The sequence below is a fragment of the Carassius auratus genome, linkage group LG36F (assembly GCF_003368295.1).
Source record: "Carassius auratus strain Wakin linkage group LG36F, ASM336829v1, whole genome shotgun sequence".
Lineage (NCBI taxonomy): Eukaryota > Metazoa > Chordata > Actinopteri > Cypriniformes > Cyprinidae > Carassius > Carassius auratus.
This window is the reverse complement of record NC_039295.1, coordinates 1,369,344-1,392,782: the sequence shown is the minus strand read 5'-3', so window position 1 is coordinate 1,392,782 and position 23,439 is coordinate 1,369,344. Positions and strand designations below refer to the sequence as shown.

The window sequence follows — 23,439 nt, the reverse complement described above, 5'->3', positions numbered from 1 at the left end:
TCTACTGACAATGAGCAAATTAAAGAACGTGTTGATGATAGTCAAATGCAGGTGACTCACTAACAATACTGTTGCAGAATAGGTCAAGACAGGTTTTTTGGCTGTTAAATAATGACACAAATACCAGTAAATTGACCAGAGGAAGCCTTTTTAAATCACCTTGCATGATTCATTTAAATGCTCTCCTCCTGTAAATGTTATGTGTGATGCGTAAACTCGGTCAGAAGCTAAAATTATGGCCTGAACTTTTCATGCCTATTGTTTCACTGCATGCTTTTTAGTAAATTGTAACATTTTTATTTTTCTCAATGAGCACCTTTTGATGGTATCCAGATCAGATCTGTTTTCTTTCTCCATTTTATAGTTCTTCAGGAGCAGTGTGATAATGAGTGTTGTTTTAGGAAACACATTGATGGTCTGTCTTTTTAAACTTGCCTTCTAGCACATCATCCGAGGGAATCGACCGGTAAAAGCTGAAATGGCACATCAGCTGTACGTGCTTCAGGTTTTGACCTTCAACCTTCTGGAAGAACGCATGATGACCAAAATGGACCCAAATGACCAGGCAAGTGAATGACAATTGCTTTAATTTAGAGAGAGAAATACAATGTATGGTTCAATTTAATAAATGCATTTATTGTGTTGACAGAAATTATTTGCAGAGTGAAACATCAATAGATCATTTTTTTGTTTGGTGTTTTTTTTTTTTTGTTAGTTTTTTTTTTGCATGGAGTCAATGCAGCCGGCCACATAAAACAAAGATAAAACAACGACATTAAAAGGGTTAGTTCACCCCAAAATTACAATTACCCCTGTGTTTTACTCAACCTTAAAGCATCTTAGGTGTACTCTATGCAACTTTCTTCTTTCAGAAGAATCCAGTCAGGGTTATATTACAAATTGTCCTTGCCCCTCCAAGGCTTTCAATGGGGGTAAGCCCTCACATGGCTCCAAGGGGTGAATAAAAGCCTCCTGGAGTGAATCCATGCATTTTTGTAAGACAAATATTCATATTAAAAATGTAATAAGCACCTTATTCTCACTTCCGCTGACTGTGGTATGCAGAAGTTGTGCAGGCGGATGAAATGCAGGAACAAAATTTACTTACTTTAACAAAAGTCTCCTCTTGGCTTATTTCGAAATCCTTTCGAAAGCCTTTCTAAGTCCTGGTCGGAAGACATCTCCACACCAACATTCAGTTACTTTCATAGCGCCACCAACTGGCAGTAGGAAGTTTGGCACATATAAATGACTGAGACATTCCTCTTATATTTGTCACTTTAAATACATTTTGCCCAACATTAGCTGTTTTCCTAAAGCCACCGGGTGTGATAGCCTTTTCATCGCTGCTTGCATCTTTAATATTCTTGCTATATCTTTAATATTTAGACACAAAGAGATATCATCTTTGAACTCAGACGAATCGCATTTGATGGAGACAATGATCCCAGTGGAACAGAAAAGAGGAAAGCCATCTACACTAAAGACTACAAGATGCTGGGCTTTACTGTAAGTGATGTGTGTCTGCTCATGTTATAATCTGTGATAAAAACAATTTAAATTATGATTCAGTGATAGTAATGTGCTGATGTGTGTGATTTAATGATGATCGGTGGTGGTGATGTGCTGATGTGATATGATGGATTGATATTTGGTGATAGTGATGTGATGTGATGTGTTTAATGGTTTCATGGTGATCAATGATGGAGATGTGCTGATGTGTGTGATGGTTTGATTAGTGCTGCACGATTATGGCAAAAATCACAATTGTCGACTATTACCTTGAAACTTCGATTATTAATTATGATTATCACAGTTTACATTGAATGATGTTTATACCATTGTTTCATGCAACTGCATGCCGTATTTTGAAATTATGAAAATAAACAATCTGAAAACAGTCTATAATATTTTCTATATTATTATTAAGCCTCAAATGTCAACTATTCATCGGATTGGTTTCTTCTTTAAATGATAAATATATTATATTAGATGAGATGAGATGAGATGAGATGAGATGAGATTAGATTCAACGTTATTGCCATTGCACATGTAAGGTAAAAGGCAATGAAATGCAGTTAGCATCTAACCGGAAGTGCAATAAGCAGTAAGTACAGAATATACAGTGTCAGATGAGGCTATGGACATAATTTACAGATTTTAAAATACTATCAGCATGATATACAGATATGTGTACTATGAACATACTATACAGATGGAATATATAATAAGTGTATGTACACTATAAGCAGAAACTATGAACATATGAACATCATTTACACTAGTGCAATGGACAGTAAAGTAAAGTGCATAGAAAAATATTCCAGTGTGCAAAAGGATTATTCAGTATTCTGGATTAGCAGACAGTAGTACAAGTAATAACAAGTGATCTGTTTTTTGTTGGTAAACCAGATTTAGTGATGAGGAGGGGTGAGGAGTGTGTGTTCAGTGTTCCTGAATCTTGTGGTCCTTGTCCGGAGGCTCCTGAAGCGCCTCCCGGAGGGCAAGAGGTTAAACAGTTCGTGGTCAGGGTGAGAAGAGTCCTTAAGGATGCTGCGAGCTCGACGTATACAGTGTTTTCTCTGGATTTCCTCAATTGCAGAAAGTGGTGTCCCTGTGATACGTTGGGTGGTTTTCTGCACCCTCTGCAGTGCCTTGCCTTCAGCAACTGAGCAGTTCCCATACCAGACTGTGATGCAACTGGTCAGGATGCTCTCAATCGCACACCGGTAAAAGTTCACCAGGATGGATGAAGACAGCTGGTTCTTCTTCAGTGTCCTGAGGAAGAAGAGGCGCTGGTGAGCCTTCTTGACCAGGCTGGAGACCAGGCTGGAGGTGTTTGGTCCAGGACAGGTCCTCCGAGATGGAGCTGGAGACACGTTCAACAACCATGCCATTAATGTGGATGGGATCATGCATGCTTCCTTCCTTCTTCCTGAAGTCACCAATGAGCTTTTTTGTCTTGCTGGTGTGTCTTTGTTTAGCAGGTTATTATCAGCACACCATGTGGCCAGGTGCTGTACCTCTTCCCTGTAGACAGTCTCAACGTTGTCTCTGATGGGGCCAATCACCGTGGTGTCATCTGCAAACTTGATGATGGAGTCAGAACCATGCACAGGGCTTGCAGGAATGGGCTCAGCACACAGCCCTGGGGTACGCCGGTGTTGAATGTGATGGTGGTGGAGCAGGTGTGGCCTGACCGAACATGCTGAGGTCTGCTGGTCAGAAAGTCCATAATCCAGTTGCAGGGGGAGGTGTTGAGTTATGTGGTCAGCTTGGAGGGAATGACAGTGTTAAATGCTGAGCTGAAGTCAACAAACAACATCTGCGACAATGTGTTGTTATTGTCCAAGTGTGTGAGTACAGAGTGCAGCATTGCGATATGATTGGTGATGATGATTGGTGATAGTCATGTGATGATACAGTATTGTTCAAAATAATAGCAGTACAATGTGACTAACCAGAATAATCAAGGTTTTTAGTATATTTTTTTTGCTGCGTGGCAAACAAGTTACCAGTAGGTTCAGTAGATTGTCAGAAAACAAACAAGACCCAGCATTCATGATATGCACGCTCTTAAGGCTGTGCAATTGGGCAATTAGTTGAAAGGGGTGTGTTCAAAAAAATAGCAGTGTCTACCTTTGACTGTACAAACTCAAAACTATTTTGTACAAACATTTTTTTTTTTTCTGGGATTTAGCAATCCTGTGAATCACTAAACTAATATTTAGTTGTATGACCACAGTTTTTTTAAAACTGCTTGACATCTGTGTGGCATGGAGTCAACCAACTTGTGGCACCTCTCAGCTGTTATTCCACTCCATGATTCTTTAACAACATTCCACAATTCATTCACATTTCTTGGTTTTGCTTCAGAAACAGCATTTTTGATATCACCCCACACGTTCTCAATTGGATTAAGGTCTGGAGATTGGGCTGGCCACTCCATAACATTAATTTTGTTGGTTTGGAACCAAGACTTTGCCCATTTACTAATGTGTTTTGGGTCATTGTCTTGTTGAAACAACCATTTCAAGGGCATGTCCTCTTCAGCATAGGGCAACATGACCTCTTCAAGTATTTTAACATATGCAAACTGATCCATGATCCCTGGTATGCGATAAATAGGCCCAACACCATAGTAGGAGAAACATGCCCATATCATGATGCTTGCACCTCCATGCTTCACTGTCTTCACTGTGTACTGTGGCTTGAATTCAGAGTTTGGGGGTCGTCTCACAAACTGCCTGTGGCCCTTGGACCCAAAAAGAACAATTTTACTCTCATCAGTCCACAAAATGTTCCTCCATTTCTCTTTAGGCCAGTTGATGTGTTCTTTGGCAAATTGTAACCTCTTCTGCACATGCCTTTTTTTTAACAGAGGGACTTTGCAGGGGATTCTTGAAAATAGATTAGCTTCACACAGACGTCTTCTAACTGTCACAGTACTTACAGGTAACTCCAGACTGTCTTTGATCATCCTGGAGGTGATCATTGGCTGAGCCTTTGCCATTCTGCTTATTCTTCTATCCATTTTGATGGTTGTCTTCCGTTTTCTTCCACGTCTCTCTGGTTTTGCTCTCCATTTTAAGGCATTGGAGATCATTTTTTGCACCTCTTTATAGGTTTTCCCCTCTCTAATCAACTTTTTAATCAAAGTACGCTGTTCTTCTGAACAATGTCTTGAACGACCCATTTTCCTCAGCTTTCAAATGCATGTTCAACAAGTGTTGGCTTCATCCTTAAATAGGGGCCACCTGATTCACACCTGTTTCTTCACAAAATTGATGTCCTCAGTGATTGAATGCCACACTGCTATTTTTTTGAACACACCCCTTTCAACTAATTCAACTAATTGCCCAATTGCACAGCCTTAAGAGCGTGCATATCATGAATGCTGGGTCTCATTTGTTTTCTGAGAATCTACTGAACCTACTGGTAACTTGTTTGCCACGTAGCAATAAAAAAATATACGAAAAACCTTGATTATTCTGGTTAGTCACATTGTACTGCTATTATTTTGAACAATACTGTATGTGTGATGTAATGGTTAGATGATGGTTACTGACAGTCAAGTAATGACATGTTTGTGTGCAAACCTGCAATAATCAGGGAGTATAGCTGTCGCTAGACTTCATTTAAACCTTGAAAATGTGTAATATACAGAGCCCTGCACATGCCATGCAGGGAGAAGGATTACTGATTACTGACAGTCACATAATGATGTGTTTGTGATGCGATGGTTTGATGATGATTAGTGATGTTGAAGTGCTGATGCGATGGTTTGATAATGGTTTGTGATAGCCATGTGCTGATATGTGTATTGTGATTTGTTCACAGAATCCTGTGAATCCTGCTATGGATTTCACTCAGACACCCCCGGGAATGTTGGCACTAGACAACATGCTTTACCTTGCCAAAGTGCATCAGGACACATATATCAGAGTAAGAACACACACACTCTCATCTCTTTTGTTTTATTTTTATTTTGTCAATTACAGTGTCCTCTTTATAAATGTTGAGTAAAAGTAATTATGTAAAACAGGGTCAGCTATATTAATAACACTACAATAATAATACAAAAGTTAATTGATTATTTATCCTTTTTTTCAGTGGAACATGTGGTGTGGTGCTGCTCATGCGCTTTGTCTTTTGTTTCACTTTCCCCTTCCTCTCCTTCCTTCTGTTTCCTATGTCCTCTTTTACCTTTTGTATTGTTAAAAAACATATAATAATAAAAAAGCAAAATAGCATAAAAAGGATCCACATGTCAGTGGTCTATACATACTGTGGTATTGTTTTGCAGATTGTTCTAGAAAACTGCAGTCGAGAAGATAAACATGAGTGTCCATTTGGCCGCTCTGCCATTGAGCTGACGCGTCTGCTGTGTGATATTCTACAGGTTGGAGAACTGCGTGAGTATTCTGCAAAATTTCCGATTCCTCAGTTCGCTGATGAACGTGTTGGGGTTTGTTCGGAGGCTCAATTAGGGCAGCTTTAGAAGAGATCCAGAGTGATTTACACCTGAAAAGGATCATTATTATTCTCTCATCATTCACTCATCCTACATACGTTATTGCTGTAATCCAGAGTAGGGTATGCAATATTGACAAGAAATGTATTTCGATATTTTCTATGATTTTATTGATAACGATAAATAGACAATATTTTTCTGATTGTGCTTATATCTTAAAGATTACATGTACTCCACCCCCATGCCAAAACAGTTGGACTGGTGTTCTTTTCATGAAATTCTGTGCCCTTTGCTCTCCAACCATACCTTTGCACATTGTGGCCACAGAGTTCTATTTTAACCTCATCGGTCCACAGGACTTCTTTCCAAAATTCTATACTCGTGTGATACTCGTGTAAATGTTCTTTTACAAAATTCAGAAATGCTGAATTTTGTGGTGAGGACACAGGAGAGTTTTTCTTCTGATGACTCTTCCATGAAGGCAATATTTGTGCAGGTTTTTCTAAACAATTGAACAGTGTACCATAACTCCAGAGTCTGCCAAATCTCCCTGGAGGTCTTTCGCAGTCAAACGGGGGTTTTGGCTTTTCTTGCAATCCTATTGGTCTTCTGACCTTATCTTGACGTCCACTGTTCCTGTTAACTGCCATTTCTTAATTACTTTGCGAACAGAGGAAATTGGTATCTGAAAACACTTTTAACAAATTGCTATCTTGTTATAGCCTTCTACTGTTTTGTGGGCGGCAACTGCTTAGAGGAACCCATGGCTGCCCAGACAGCAAGCAGTTTTGGCCCAGATCCGGCCCACATCTGGCCCACATGGATTTCACGTGGGTCAGATGTGGGCCGAATCTGGGCCAACACTATGTTGCAGTCTGGCTGCTGATTGTTGGGACAAGATTAGTTTAACAAGCTATAACCTTAACAGGCTAATTAAGATCTGATACCTTGGTCAAAGTTATCTGAGAGCTCATGTCTGCTTTCAACTTTTTCACTCCAAAATTGTAGAAAAAAAACAATACACTGATATTGCTTAAAGGGGTCGTGTGATGAGATTAACTTTTTTCCTTTCTCTTTGGAGTGTTACAAGCTCTTGGTGCATAAAGAAGATCTGTAAAGTTGCAAAGAGTAAAGTCTCAAATCCAAAGAGATATTCTTTATCAAATGTAAGACTTGTCCACACACCCTAAAACAGCTCATTCTAACACCCCCAACATCTCTATGTCACTCTGTGGGAAGATTTGCATAACGCCGCCCAAAAGAAGACGGCCTACCTTTTATTCTCGTTGTAGTACTGCTGTTGCCGCCACCGCCATGTCGTTTAGAAACTGTGTGTTTCACCGTGAAAGTGGATCTACTTTGTTTGTCCTCCAGAAGAGGACACAACTAGGAATCATGTTTATATCACATGTATAATAGGTTTTATGTTTATGTCTCATCGCTCTGGCTGGACAGGGCATCACAATATGTTAAGGGGCGTAACATTTCTGTCACAAGCTTGAGTTATTCGGCCAATCACAACGCATTGGATAGCTTTCGTAAGCCTTTATTACTATGAATGTGTGAGAATGAGAGAAAGCTGGGTAATCATAGCCAGTGGCTGTTTTAATAAGAGAAGTTGATCCCTGACAAGTAGGTTTAGAAATGCACATGTGGATCTTAGGAAAGGAATGAGTGTAAGATATTAAGTTGTGGAAAGGAAACTGATAGAAGGAATGGTAAGCTTTGAGACAGTTCCAGACAGAGAGGTAGGCTGGAAATCATGCTTGGAGCAAGGCCTTTAAGAATTGCTCCTTGAGATGCATGTTTGGTTTCTGATCTGTGGTGAGACCGTGTGGAGAGTGGGATGAATTTTTATTCTGGAGCCAAGTCTAAATTTCTGGAATGGAAAATGAGATGAAGAGTCGGCTATAAGATTGGGGAGTCCTGGTATGAGTTGCTCGGAGAAGGAATTGTGGTTGAGCGGAGATTAAGTGAGCCTATGCATTAATTGCATTACTGCCAAACATGATCATCCCTTGTTTATATTTCAACTTCTGCTGCATAGTCCGAGGAGTTGAGTAGATTCTGACCTTCCCATAAAGGATGGCTGCTATGACTATGGGATATACTGTATTTCATCATGCTATGGAGACTGCTCTTGACTGTGGACTGAGGGAACTGAACTCTGGAGGCTGTTCGGATTTAACCCAGCGCTTTCCATATTAACTCCTGAAGCCCATTGAGGGTGTTCAGCATCAGTGTATAGTTGAATGCAGCCGGGATGAGAGATGTAGTGATTATGGAAAATAAATGTTGTTCCATGACGAGAGGTGTTGTTGTGATGAGGGAAGTCGTGGCCTGTTGGTTAGAGAGTTTGACTCCTAATTCTAGGGTTGTGGGTTCTAGTCTTGGGCTGGCAATACCACGACTTGAGCAAGGCACCAAACCCCCCACTTCCCCCCGGGCGGCGCAGCATAAATGGCTGTTCACTGCTCCAGGTGTGTGTTCATGGTTTGTGTATGTTCACTGCTGTGTGTGTGCACTTTGGATGAGTTAAATGCAGAGCATGAAATTCCGAGTATGGGTCACCATACTTGGCTGTATGTCATGTCACTTTCACTTTTTCACTTTTGTCAGAGGCACATTAAGGTGGCCAAGAAGTCCATGTAGCTGACTCTTTGTACATCTGTCTTGCTAAGAGGAAGTGTGAGGCTCTGAGGTTTCTACTCTGATAATGGAAGGCAGAGTTCGGAGATTAGTGAGAAGATTAGTGAGAAAATCCTAATTATGGTGGTGCAGATGAAGGTGCAACAGTAAGGTAAGGAGTAAAGGAGTCTGTGGTTGTTGGTAAGAATCCATTGTAGCTGCGGAAAGAGAGTCTAAAATCCTAGGGCTGCTTTTGCAATTGAATGTGGCACACAGTGAAGTAATGACACCTTCCCAGAAGACTCTGGATTCTTGATGGATAGGCAGGACTTGAAGGCATTAGTGGTATCGGTATTCTGTGGTTGTGATGATGCGCTTCTGTTAGTAGCCTGTCAACTAGAGCTGTACGATTAATCGTAAAAAGATCGCGATCTTGATTCAGACACCCTCTCAATCTCATTTCTAAATGACAACGATTCCCAGAGTCTGTTAAACCTTTGACAAAGTCTTACCGGATCATTCAAATCCGTGCGCGCACTGCCGCTGACACAGAGAGAGCAGTTAGCATGTTTGGTTAAAAAAACATCTTCACAAACGGTCTTTTCAACTACACAGTAATATTTCTGTCTTACAGTCATTTATATTGTCCCAGAAATACTGGGATAAAGTTTATAGTTCAGATATAAACAGTGATGTCTATATTATAGCGATCAAAATAGAGCAAATCCCCTTTTGAAAGCACTGCACTTCAAATAACGTTCGTGCTGATGGCATTGTTTCACCACTAGTTGGCGACAAGTGTCTTAAAAATTTATTTGTCAATGAATTAATTTTTCATTCCAGAGAAACTTTGCTTCATCCAATAATGAAACAAGTGAAGTAGGTTTATGAGTGAGTCGTTGAATCAGTGATTTAAACAACTTTTTCATCACTCTAAAATAAAAACAGGGGTTTTAAATGTATTATATTATACTGTACACTACCAGTCAAAAGTCTTTGAACCATAAGATGTGTAATGTTTTTAAAAGTCTCTTCTGCTCACCAAACCTGCATTTATTTGATCCAAAGTACAGCAAAAACAGTAAAGTTTTGAAATATTTTTTACAATTTAAAATAACTGCTTTCTACTTGAATGTATTTTTAACTGTAATTTATTTCTTTGATGATCATTACTTCAGAAATTATTTAATATTCAGATTTGCTTTTCAAAAAACATTTATTATTATTATTATTAATGTTGAAACAGATGAGTAGATTTTTTTCAAGTTTCTTTGACAGAGAGTTCAGAAGAACAAAATTTCTGTGAATTAGAAATATTTTGTTATAAATGTCTTTGTGACACTTTATCAATTTAAAGAATCCTTACAAAATAAAAGTTTTAACTTATATACTTGTGATAATGATAATAGTAATAATAATAAAAAAAAAGAATCGTAGGAGAATCGTGATCTTTATATGAAACCAAAAAAATCGTGATTCTCAATTTATCCAGAATCGTGCAGCCCTACTGTCAACTATATGAGGTTCTTGATAGGAGTGTAGAGGCAGTCTGCTGGTGTTGTAGGGTTATGAGGGCAGGAGTTTCTCGCATGAGCTTCATCACAGAACACGCAGGTGTGAGTATAGAGTGTAGTTCTGCGTCCACCACACAAACTATGATGGCGCTCAGAGACCTCCCGAGACAAGCCTGGGAGTGGATGCTCATGGTCCAGGAATGTACAGTCCATCAGTCTGAAAGAAAGAGACAAACAGTACTGTATGAGGTTCCCGATATATGGAGGTTTCAGGAAGTAAGGTGATCGTTTGGGGTGTGGCCTTGTTCCCAAATTTCAGCTAACCAATTATCTCCCTGTTATATAAAGTCAATGTTATATTTGCAATCATGCTGATTTTTAAAGAAAAAACACCACTTTTCGTCTGATATTCTTTAACTATATGAAATTATATAAATACATACACTTTTCTGCCCTCATATCTTGAATTTTGTGATCATTCTAAATGCATTTTAATAGACTAGATCATGCAGTGAAAGAACGGATTGTAAATGCTCATGCGCATTAGTCTAACTTACTACTCTTCATCATGTAATTTAAGTGTGTACTCTGTGTGTTTTGTTTGGTTTTTGCGATATACTCGATAACGTAAAATTGCACATTGTTAAAACAACAATTACAATTTCATAAGGCAAGGCAAGTTTATTTATATAGCACATTTCGTACACAATGGTAATTCAAAGTGCTTTACATAAAAGAAAGTAAAATAATCATGAAGAAAAATGATAACAAAAATAAAACAAGCAATTTTAAAACTTTTAAAATGATTAATATATTTAAAAACAGTTAGAAAATGATTTTACATAAATAATAATAATAATAATAATAATAATAAAACAGTGAAAATATAGTGCAATCAGTTTGGACATTGCACAGTGCTCATTCAACAAATGCACAGCTAAAAAGATGCGTTTTAAGACTATTTATATCGCAGCCCCCTAATCCAGAGGGCTTCAACCCTGTTCGGGAGGACCCACTGTCCTGCAGAGTTCAGCTCCAACCCTAATCAGACGCCTGAACAAGTTAGTTAAGCTTTTCAGAATCACTTAAAAATACACAGGCAGCTGTGATGAAGCAGACTGGAAATAAACTTTCTGTGTGAAACAGGCAAAAGTTTTAATGCCATCAAATATCCACTTTCAAGTTTCACTGTGACAAATGTTTCTGTAATGTGTGTGTTTCTGTGATGTACTGTATTGTGATGTTTTTTGGAAATGAAGAGAAACGTGTCTTGTCTCTGCAGCAAATGAAGGGTGCAACGACTTCCATCCCATGTTTTTTACCCACGAGCGTGCTTGGGAAGAGTTTTTCTGCGTCTGCATACAGCTTCTCAATAAGACATGGAAAGAAATGAGAGCCACTGCAGAAGATTTCAACAAGGTGTGTGTTCGTGAGAGTGTCTGCTAGTGGACAGAGGGTTTTTTTGTGTGTGTTTGTGCCAGCAATCACTCTGTGTGTGTATTTTAGGTGATGACGGTGGTGCGGGAGCAAATCACTAGAGCTCTGGCCATGAAACCACCATCTCTGGAGCAGCTGCGGGTCAAACTGCGCAGTCTAAGCTACTCAGAGATCCTGCGTCTGCGTCAGTCAGAGAGAATGAGTCAGGACGACTTCCAGTCGCCTCCAATAATGTGAGTGAAGAGCAAAAGCATCAGTAAGCTGTATTCAAGATCACGGATCTCCTAATCAGTCAGTCATCTAGTTGTCAGGGATGTGTTTTTCCATATAAATACGGCTTTCAGGATTTTTCAGGGAGATGGTAATTTGCATTTGGGAATGCAACATTCATCAAAAGAAACATTTATAAATCAAGTTTCTGTGTCATACAATCATTCAGAAATCATTCTAATATGCTGATTTGCTGCTCAAGAAACATTTATCATTAGTGTCCGTTAAAAACTGTTGTTGTTGTTGTTTTTTTGTGGAAACAATGATACCACTCAAACATTTGTATAAGATTTAAAAGAGAGAAGTTAAAGGCCGTGTTGCAAGGTACATTTTTTAACAAATTTGTGCAATTTGCTTGCTGGTAATAAACATTTAAACTGTTATCCATTGTATTTTATGTTGTTGGGTATCACAAAACGGAATATAATGCGAAAAAGTAGGTACTATCTTGCAGCGGTCTCCTTTCCCCCACAATGCATTGCATCACGTTGGGGAGAGAATTTACCAAAGCCGCCTTGAGAGCATTGAGATTGACTAGAGAGAGACGAGTAGTAGACGAGAGTATTCAGATTATAGATAAATACATAGATTTATATAGATAGATAGACTACATATATAGACAGACAGATAGATAGATAGATAGATAGATAGATAGATAGATAGATATCGACCAACAGTGACCCAAACACACTCACTTCCCTACAGCACAAGCTTTTCAGTGCAGTTTCCATGGGACGGCAGCCACGCAAGCTTCTGTCAAACACAGCGACACACACGCGGCTACGTTTGCAACAACATTTTCACCGGGGGAAGAGATAAACGCTTAAAAACGCCCATATAGCTAGCATGATGCCTTCTATTTCTAGATGACAAAGACAAAGACATGTGTGTGTGTGTCATTATTGTGCACTGCTGTTCATAGACTAGCTCCAGTGCTCATTGCTGCGATGCTAAATGATAGCAACTCACCAGGACACTTCACCAACTCTCCACTCATTCTCCTCGGACCATACATAGATTTGACGGACATCAGTTCTTGGCAATTCCTCATTTGCCCTCTCACGGCTGGCTCGATCGAAATTACACGGCTGCGGGCCATCACACATGTTTCTTGCCACCTCTTCCTCATCACAGTCAGTCGCTATAAGGTTAGTTCTGATGATGCGTTCCAGGCAGGTTTTTGAGCTCGTAATCACTATTTCACACCACTACTAACGACTTTGTACCGTTCCAGGCACAAGGAATTGTTACTAGATTATTCATTTTATTGCAACGTTACATTGACCTAAAATCGTTTTTTTCAACATGTACCACTTGCATAAACACTGTATCAGCAGGCAGTATTTTTCATAGGGGCTGTCATCGTTGTTTCGCGTGCTGTGTGACCTCGGTACTCGTAGTATATCGATCTAGTACGAGACACGAGTTCAAGGTTGGGAAGTCATGGGTTTGGCTGCCGTTCCAGTGCACTTTCACGGGTTTAAGGTTGGAAAAACACGGGTTACGGGTTGCCTGGAACGCAGCATCATACTAGGCTGAGTTTCCTCCACTTCTCCCCAACGTAACATCATCACCCAGTTGCGTAAAAAACCTGTTAATACCAAAAACTTAAAAAATAGGTCTTTAAGACCATTTTTGTGACATTTTAAAAATGACATACATATCTTGAGTGATTTATGTACCCATTAATTGAAAGTGGTGGTTAACCTGCAACATGGCCTTTAATAATTTTATTCATCGTGCATGAAATTGATAAAAAGTGAGTAAAGAAATTTAAAATTATTTTAATTTAATAAATGCATTAACAAATATATTTGATAAATGGAAATAAATTCTATTCATTCAAATTTATATTTATCAAACAATCCTGGAAAATAGTGTATCACCATTTCCACAGCAAAATTGTTTTCAACATTAATAATAATCAGAAATGTTTCTTGAGAGGTAAATAAATTGTAATGATTTCTAAAAGATCATATCACCTGGAAAACTTGAGGAATGAATGTTTGTGTTTCAGTGCTGAACATTTTAAAATCATCATCATTGTGGCTTTCCTTTAAAATTAAAATGCTATAATCTTGAGTTTAGTGTTAAGTACTACTACTACAAAGTTAACCCTGCCTGGTTTAAATATTTGAAAAGTATTAACAGTTGAAAACATTTGTTAGAAAGTTAGAAAATAAATACAAAATTAATCAAATGTTATCAGTTACATTAATGACCTAACTGAAATATTTACAACATGAAATACATTTTAAATACGGTAACTTGTAATCTGTAACCGATTACATTTCCAACGTAACCTTCAAAGACTGCTTAAATCGAGATATTAGAGATGTCATGTTTTCTGAGAAATGTAACAAAATGAAGTGAGGTTATTCTTAAAACAAGAACAAATATCTGTCAGTGGGTTATGAAAATTACTTTACTGAGTTAAGGCTATTTTTCTGAGACCACTGGTAGATATTTGTTCTTGATTTAATAAAAACCCACTTATATTTGACCAGTTTCACGGAAAACACGACTTATCTTCTTATTGCTTCTCATTATTATCTATTATCATCTCATGATTATCATTTTGCTTCTCAGGTAAATGGATCTTGATTTAAGAATCTTTTTAGACATCTGCAGTGGAAAACAAGTCAAAAGTACTGAGGAGGAGCTCGTGTGAGTTTATCTGAGCTTGTGGATCAGCTGTTCTCAATGTGTTTCCTCTTGATTATCAGTGAGCTGCGAGAGCGGATCCAGCCAGAGATTCTGGAGCTGATCAAACAGCAGCGACTCAATCGTCTGTGTGAGGGAAGCTGCTTTCGTAAACTGGGCAACAGACGGAGACAAGGTGCCGAAAGCTTGCATCTGCCCACTATTCTTCTATAATGCGAGTTTCCTAATGATCTTTGGTTCCTCTCGCAGAGAAGTTCTGGTTCTGCCGCCTGTCGTTAAATCACAAGGTCCTGCATTACGGAGATCTGGACGAGTCTCCGCAGGGTGAAGTGCCGTTTGAACTGCTTACCGATAAGAGTGAGCGCATTTATGTGACATAAAACCACTGAATATTATTCACATCACGTGTTGCACAGTGTATTCAGACTTACTGTCTCCGACCCACAGTTCCTGTGTCGGACATTAAAGCAGTGCTGACGGGGAAAGACTGTCCGCACATGAAGGAGAAGAGCGCACTCAAGCAGAACAAGGTAAAGCCACTTACTTCATCTTCTCCAGCGCACTATTGAGCAGAACTGATATAGAGAGACAAAGATCTGACGTGACACTGATCTTTTTTTGAAACCTGTCTGCCTGTGTCCCTCATATAAGCAATTAATCACTGACTTCATCATTATTATTGAATAATGCATTTATGAACCAAACATGTTAATATTGTAATATTGCATGCATATTTATTTAAATATGTTCCTTCGGCTAAGTCTGGTTCCTGTCAAGGTTTTACTCCTGTAAAGGACTTGTTTAGTTTGGTTCACTTTTTAAAGCAGTACTGTCGGCAAAACTGCAATGAAACAGAATGCACAAAACCCAACCCATACAGAGTATCACACATCCTATATTCTGTTTCTATGTTATGTACAGTATGTATGACTGACGTGTTTGAATGGTGCTGTGTTTGTAGGAAGTGTTGGAGTTGGCATTTTCCATCCTCTATGATCCTGACGAGGCTCTCAACTTTGTGGCACCCAACAAATATGAGGCAAGTCTCAAAAACAGCACTTAAATTACAGTTCTGTTAGAAATTAAGAAGTTCATGGACTGTTTGTTATTCACTTAACTCTTTATGCAGTTATATAGGGCTGTAAATCAACTAAAAATATTACTAATTTTTCATACAGATAGTTGTAACCACATATGATCTGTTGTGTTGTTTTCCAAAGACTCTTAATTTGAAAACTTCCGTGGTTTCTTAGGTTTTATTTTGCTTCATTGTTGTAATCACTTCTCATGTTTCTTTCTGTTGTTCGTGTGTTTCCTTGGTTACAGCTGATTTGCACTTGTGTCTAGTTGAGTTAATTCATTCATTGTTTAGATGATATTTCATCATTAGTTGATAGTTCAGACAAAAATTCAAATTCTGTCATTTATTCACTCTTATGAGTAAATTACATTTACATTTACATTTATTTATTTAGCAAACACTTTTATCCAAACCGACTTACAAATGAGGACAGTGGAAGCGATCAATAGCATGGCTATTATAAATAAAGTGCGATCAAAAATACAAATGACAACGAAAAATAGCATTAGAAATATTTATTTTAGAACGAGATAAACCTTCTTAGCAGCAAGTAACAATTTAAACAGTAGATGCAGAAACGAATTATTAATCAAACACTCCTGCACTCCTGTCTGCTTTGCTGACTGTTAGTTTCTTAGTAACTCTGAACTAATGTTAATAGGGTTGTAACGGTATGAGATTTTCACGTTATGATAATCGTCTCAGAAAATATTGCGGTTATACGGTTTCACGGTATACGGTATTAAACAATTAAGGATTTAAAAAAGGGGGGGGGGGGGGGGGGTTGAACAAATGTTTGAAAGTAGGGATGCAAAATATCGATTAATTCCATAATCGATTGTCATTTAAATTAACAATCAATTTATCTATTAATCGTTAATCATAATGCTGCAAAATGGATCTATTGCAGCACTCACTGGCATGACAGGATGTGCAAAAGCCACACACACACACACACACACACACATGCACACACACAAACAAAATGCTTTCTCACTTGAATTACAGGGGGTTTTAGCCTGAATAAAATGCTAGTAGAAGGATTATAAAATGAATAGATGTGATTAGGATTATTTTATAAAATGAAAAGAGAGCGCCATACATTTGAGATCAATTTACTTTGTTGACTTTCCTATCCCGCACAGAGACCGCTGAACGCGCCTCTTTAAATGGTTTTCTGGTGCTCGTTCTTGTATTTTAAAACACAATTACAATGTTTTCAACTGAAATTACAGCATTTAAAATAAAATGATCCCAAATAAAATGATCCCGCGTGTGACTGCGCTATGCATTAAGTGAACCGCATCCATCGGCGCTGCTGCAGCAAAACACTGTTGCTCATATTAATTTGATCCTGCTGGATTCTGTTCTAGAAAATGTCAGATTTAGATTTTTTGCGTTCCGGTATCCAGCAAAAATCCAGCATACAGTGCATCAAGTCGTGACAGATCCAAATGTTTCCATATTCGCAATGTATCTGAATGTTAAACTATTATTTATAATGTAAAATACTTACACATTCGCACATACACAGAAAAGATGATCCTCTTCATGTGAGCAAAAACATCATTGGAACAGAGAGGACCGGTATACGGTCTATTTAAACTGACCAGTGTAACCTTTTAAATGTTTAGTTGACTGTACTTTATTTTGATAATGAACAGACTGCGATGTAAGTTTGAATCGCCTGATTATACGCGTGCTCCAGGCTCCGACGCGATCGAAACAGCGGAGAAAAAAACACAGGGTTAGGAAAATGTTAGATGACCATGCCTCTGCCGTTCGAGATATAGCCTTCATTAATGTGGCTTAATTTGTTCTGGTTTACCAGTTTCTTTTCTTAAATCTTCTAATTTTGCAGGTTTGTTTTATTATCTTTCACTTTTAATCGCATCTCTTACTGTGTGTGGTAGCCTAAACATGGGAAGGGAAATTAAAGATTTCCTGAATTAATAATTCGTTCAATTTATTAATTTGTTCCCTTATTTCAGTTAAATCATGGGTTATTTAGGGAACAAAATTAACAAAACATGGACAATTGCCACAAATTAATAAATCGTAGAAACGAATTAACAAGTTGTAGGAATTAATAGTCTGCACAGTGCAGTTATCTGATTAAATGACTTTACTACATTTCTATTGCTTTTCATGTTGAAGAACTTTTGTGTTGTTTCTATTTTAATGTACTTTTAAAGTTTAAATCACATTAAAAGCTTAATTAGTACACTGTGAATGAATTATGATACGGTCAACGTAACTCACAGCCGCTCGCATGTGTTCTGCGCATGAGCCGTACGCAGCCCAACATTACTGTACATCAGTTAACCTTTATCAGCCTTAAAGCTGCAGTAGGTAACTTTTGTAAAAATATATTTTTTACATATTTGTTAAATCTGTCATTATGTCCTGACAGTAGAATATGAGACAGATAATCTGTGAAAAAAATCAAGCTCCTCTGGCTCCTCCCAGTGTCCTATTGCCATTTGCAGAAACTCCATCGCTCCCGGTAAAAAATAACCAATCAGAGCTGCGGTCCGTAACTTTGTTTGTGTTCAAAATGTAAATGTATATAAATGAAAAATGTATATAATAATCGAGTACACCATGAATCCATTTTCCAAACCGTGTTTTTAGCTTGTCCTGAATCACTAGGGTGCACCTATAATAAGTGTTTATATCCGGACTATTTTAGATTGCTTCGGGGATACCGCGGCGGAGTAACCCAGTACCTTTGTGACTCTTCATAGACATAAACAGAGAGAAGTAGTTCCGGCTACGATGTTCTTCCGCAAGACGCAAGCAGTTCTGTTTATTAACTGCTAGAGCGTCAAAAGTTCCCTACCGCAGCTTTAATCGATCAATCTCTTATCGACAATTATTTGAAACCATGTTTTTATTCCAATTTCATTAATCAAAAACAAGACAATTTTACCATTGATTATTTATTAGTTTAACAACTTATATTTATCATTAATAATAAAATAAAATAATAATTAGCTAGCTACTGTAAAATCATTGTCATGACTGGATTCTGTGCTTCACTCCGCATCACAGAAATCATAATGCATTAACTTAAATTGCACGGGATGATGATGTTCTGAATAGGTAAACATGTTCGATGCGTTTTCCTCATTTTGCAGCTGCTTTCCGACCACAGTTTTTGCAAACTGTGTCTACCTTTAAGGACAAATAAGCTTTCGTCTTTTCTATACAAAAAGTATTCCCATAGGCCTACTAGTGCCAATTTTAACTAATATTTTGACGTGGGATTGAGATTAGAGATAACGGCCTCTGTCTCTGATGTTGTCTCCGCTGTATGTGTGGGTGGATCAATAGAACAGTTAGAGGCCATTCACATATCGCGTCTATTGCGCGCTCAAGTTCGTTATTTCAGATGTAGCAAACACACTCGTTTTTTCCAGGTGCCTCTGCACCGCATCGAGTTAAAAACATCTAAACTTTTCATAATGCTGCAAGCACACTGCAGGTCATGTATCTTCCTCACCTTTCCCTTAACAACGTTGAAAGCTCAGCCAAGATGAAGGAACAGCCGATCATAGCTGTGTATGGATTGCCATTTTTTTAATAAATCAAGTAGCAGAGCTACTGCAAGCAATTTCTAGAGCTGCAAATTCATTTATCCATTGGTGAAATTTCCGCATCTTCATGGAGAGAGCGGGTCATTGTTGCTTAGCAATGGCAGACGCCTCAAGAGCGCTAGTGCCAGAAGGCTTTGGGAAAAAATCTGAAAGCATCTCGTCTAACGTTTTCCACGTGTCTTAGGCGCAATATGTGAACGGCCCCTTAGTTGGAACGCTGTTGCCTAGGCACAGGTGAGATTCTGTGTTTGTTATTTTCTCTCAATACCGTAGATAAGCAAATGTACATGGTATGATAGTCGTACATGTTTATATCGCGGTATATCGTCATACCGGTATATCGTTACGACCCGAAATGTAAACCAAGAACACTTCTATGCGCTGGCGTCCTCCCATAGGTGAAGAGATATTAAACACTGTTTATACACATTTTGTTAACAAAATGAAACAATACACATTTTAATGCTATAAAACAAAACCATGCATGTTTTAATGTTAGTGTATAATAGGAAACGATCCACCCGCATGCCTTTGCTCAATTATGGTGCCTTAATCAGCTGTGATCTGCTTCTCTGGCTGATGATACACTTCCAGGGAGGCATGCCCAACAGTGATGCGTGGGTTGATCCAAAATGAGCAGGTCCCAGTGGTTACCCGCGGTTATGAGCCATCCCAAAATATTTTTAATGATATTCGGGTCGCGGTCGGTCGGGTCGTTTGAAATAAACTTAAACCTTTGTAATTTATATAGTACTAGACACAATTTTGAAATGCATAGGCCTACACTTTATTGGCTGAATAACTGGCGCGAATAGAGTGACCACCTGTCCCGCTTTGCGTTGTACTGTACAGCAATTTACCCTTTGTCCCGCCTCACGCAAATTGAGCATCTGTCCCGCTTTTTCATTCGACCCTGCCTAATAAATACATGGATACTTCCATAGGCACACTGTTAACTTATGTCAAATAGTTCAGAGGAGAGCAATAAAAGCGTTAGTCGATACGCTCAGTCGTACGTCAATCAAACTGTTGACTGGTGTACGAATGTCTCCTCAACATTCAACAATCTCAAATTGGAGAGAGTGCGTGCTGTTCAGTCAGATTTAGCATCCATGGTCAGAGTGGCCACGAAAAAGAGAAGATGCACTTTTAATAGCGAATGGACCGCAACATACTCTTGTTTAAGACCTGTAGATGGCGAAGCAGAGAGAGCTTTTTTGCATTTTATGCAAAAGCAGTTTTTCTATGGGACATGGTGGAGAATACGACATGAAGAGACATGGTGCATGTGAGAACCACAGAAAAAGCACATCATCAAGGAACATGCAGATCAGTGCAATCATTTTTCAATAAACCAAATGACCCACAGGCTGACAAAGTTTTGGCAGCAGAAGTGACGAGCATTTAACATGCCGTACATCACACATTCATATCGGTCGACTGCAGTAACAAGTTAGTCCCAGTAATTTTTACAGATTCTGAAATAGCTAAGAAAAAAGCTGTAGAAACTTTGGGTGATATTTTGGGTCAGGTATAGTCTTAAATCTTTTAGGCGGTGGGTTTAAAAAGAAATATATGCAATATATTACAGAAACCTTGAAATGTCTTTTAAACTAAAGTCTGATTCAACAACTTCATCTTAGCAGCGACACAGAAAACACCAGTTTATTACTAAACAATTAAATATATCCTTGCTTATTCAGACACATTAATAATCATTACTTTAACCAATTCTTTGTGACAAGCCTTATGTGTGCAGTCATAACGCTTATTATCCTGTAGGCTATAGCCTATTTAAGTAATTAAATTAATATAAAGGGGCGACGCATTTACTTCTTTTTAAAAAATGAGGGTCAGGAAGCGGGTCGGGTACAATATTTTATTTTTATTTTTCGTGGTCTGAGTTGCGGGTGGGTTAGTAGAAAACGTCGGTCGGGTGCGGGTTGTTTATACACTGACCCGCGCATCACTGATGCCCAGGCCTGTGGTTCACGCCCCAGTCCCTTGACTCCACCAACATGTCAAAACAATGCCAGATCGTGAGACACACTGAAACTTGAAACGCAAAGGGATCAAACAGTATCGCAAGCTCACACCTGACTGAAATGTAAAAGCAACGTTGCAAATAAATTAGTAGATATGGTCAGGTAAAAATCATTGCTTTTGCTCGGTTTCATTTCTTTTGCAATTCTTCATTTTTGTTGGCAATAAGCTCATTTATGTTTTCTCAATACTTTCATTTTTGTTGCAAAACTTGCAAGTACATTTGGCCCTGTTTTGACTCTATAGCTGAGACGGTCACTGATGATTTGTGGAAAGATGACTGACCTCTGTGCTGTTTGTTTGTGTGGATCAGTATTGCATCTGGACAGATGGGCTGTCTGCACTCTTGGGGAAGGAGTTGGGAAGCGATCTCACACGAAGTGACCTTGACACATTAATGAGCATGGAAATGAAGCTCCGCCTCCTTGATCTGGAGAATATCACCATCCCTGAGGCTCCACCCCCTGTGCCCAAAGAGCCCAGCACTTACAACTTCACCTACAACTATGGATGAGATGCCTGTCCATTCAACCAGAGCTTGTTTTTTTCTGTCTTTCAATTTTCAGAGGTGAAGTGTGTCATTTGTCTGTCACTAAGATACTTTCCTGCCGGTTTCACGTTCAGAGTCACATTGGTAGTCTGACTTGCTGAAGAGTGAAACCCCGTGATGCTTTCAAAACTGGGTTCTGTTTGTTTCAGCTTCTGACGTGTCCAGTAGAGTTCAAGATGGACGAAAGAGTAGGAATGACACACTTCACCTCTATACTAGTGTATGCGCCTGAACATGAACTAGTCTTGGTTACGAGAGTATTTTTTCAGTCCTCTTTCAAATGTTTGTAAGGCAGAAAAACTAATGGTTCTTCTGTCTTCAAGTATTTGATTTTAAATGAGAAAAGCAGAAACATTATATTAAACATCATTCTGTGTTTAGATATTGTAAGGCATCTACTCCCATGTGTGATGTGATATTAAATGCTTATATGATTAACTCAACTAAACCGTTAGTAACTTTGTACACCCCACAGATCTGTCTGCAGATAACTAATATTTACTGACATTTGCTTTTGTCAATAGAAATATATTTTTGTACTTGATGTGAAAGACACTATATGGTCTGCATGAAATGGAGGAAGAAAGCAAGCGACTGCAAGAAGATGGAAATGTTTTGTGACTCATAGACTGAACAGGATGAATGTCTGCAACTGCAACATTCAAAAATTATAAAGTCTTGCAGAAACTGTATGTTATAATAGCCATACGAGTTCATTTATTTAGACTAATTTAATTAATTTGTGATTTCTTTGTTACAGTACACAAACATGACTGCTCAGTCTGTTAAGATGAAAATATTTACATGTTCATCTTCCGTCTGTGTGTTCATATTCGCTTGCCATAATGTAAGGGTATTCTGTGTGAAAACAGGATGAACCCATAGATGGATTGCTGACCGAGGTGTGATGTTTATCAGATTTGCTTCATGTTGCAGCTGGTAGTGTTTTAGTGAGCAGATATCAGTTTTTGGGTTGAAATGTTGCACACACTATAAATATATAGTGCCTTCAGAAGTATCGACTCCCTTTTATTTCTCATTGCTGAAAAGGTTATTTTAATGAAGGTTTTTTTTTTGTTTTTGTTTTTTTTTTGGTGGGTTGATTTGATTTTACTGAAGGAAGAAAAAATATTTCATCAAAATTTGAAGGTCACTGTATATATACTATATATTGTACTGCATTATCACAGTAATGTAATGGATTTGTGTGCAATAATAAAATGTGTTGAAGTCATGGCTTGATATATTTCATCCATTATAAATAAATTTAGCTGTGCCACACACCCAAATTAAATGAAGTTGCGTACTGACTATATATGGAGATGTAAAAAATAAAAACTCAAACTCAAAAACTCAAAAGCAATTAATGTATAAATGTTGACTTGAAATTAAAATGAAGACTGATATGTGGGCCACAATTACTGCTAGCCAGTAATGGCTTAGCTAATGAACCTATATAATATTGATGAACAGTCACTGGTTTGTGGTAATGGTTATGAACAAGTCAGATAAAATCCATCGTCTGTTTTCCAAAACCAGTTTATAAGAACTTTTGTCTGGTGCCCAAAACTGCATTAACTAAAGTACATTACCATCCTGAGACAGCGTGAAATCATGACATTGCTATATTCCCTCTTATAGTATGCATAGATAGAGGAAGAAAAAAAAAGTATTATTAA

At 38.3% G+C, this 23,439-nt stretch overlaps 1 protein-coding gene across 2 annotated transcripts in view; it reads left to right on the top strand.

The window, feature by feature from the left end:
* elmo2 (engulfment and cell motility 2) overlaps positions 1 to 22,994 on the top strand; it is a 58,462-nt gene extending 35,468 nt beyond the window's left edge. For both annotated transcript variants that reach the window (XM_026240787.1, XM_026240786.1), the window contains exons 11-21: positions 443 to 565; positions 1,390 to 1,509; positions 5,341 to 5,445; positions 5,807 to 5,915; positions 11,399 to 11,535; positions 11,623 to 11,786; positions 14,550 to 14,662; positions 14,737 to 14,844; positions 14,935 to 15,017; positions 15,449 to 15,526; positions 21,524 to 22,994. In XM_026240787.1, the coding sequence (XP_026096572.1) occupies positions 443 to 565; positions 1,390 to 1,509; positions 5,341 to 5,445; positions 5,807 to 5,915; positions 11,399 to 11,535; positions 11,623 to 11,786; positions 14,550 to 14,662; positions 14,737 to 14,844; positions 14,935 to 15,017; positions 15,449 to 15,526; positions 21,524 to 21,724 (1,341 nt within the window). In that variant the 3' untranslated portion in view covers positions 21,725 to 22,994. The remainder of the gene's footprint in view (positions 1 to 442; positions 566 to 1,389; positions 1,510 to 5,340; positions 5,446 to 5,806; positions 5,916 to 11,398; positions 11,536 to 11,622; positions 11,787 to 14,549; positions 14,663 to 14,736; positions 14,845 to 14,934; positions 15,018 to 15,448; positions 15,527 to 21,523) is intronic.
* Positions 22,995 to 23,439: the final 445 nt, after the last annotated feature.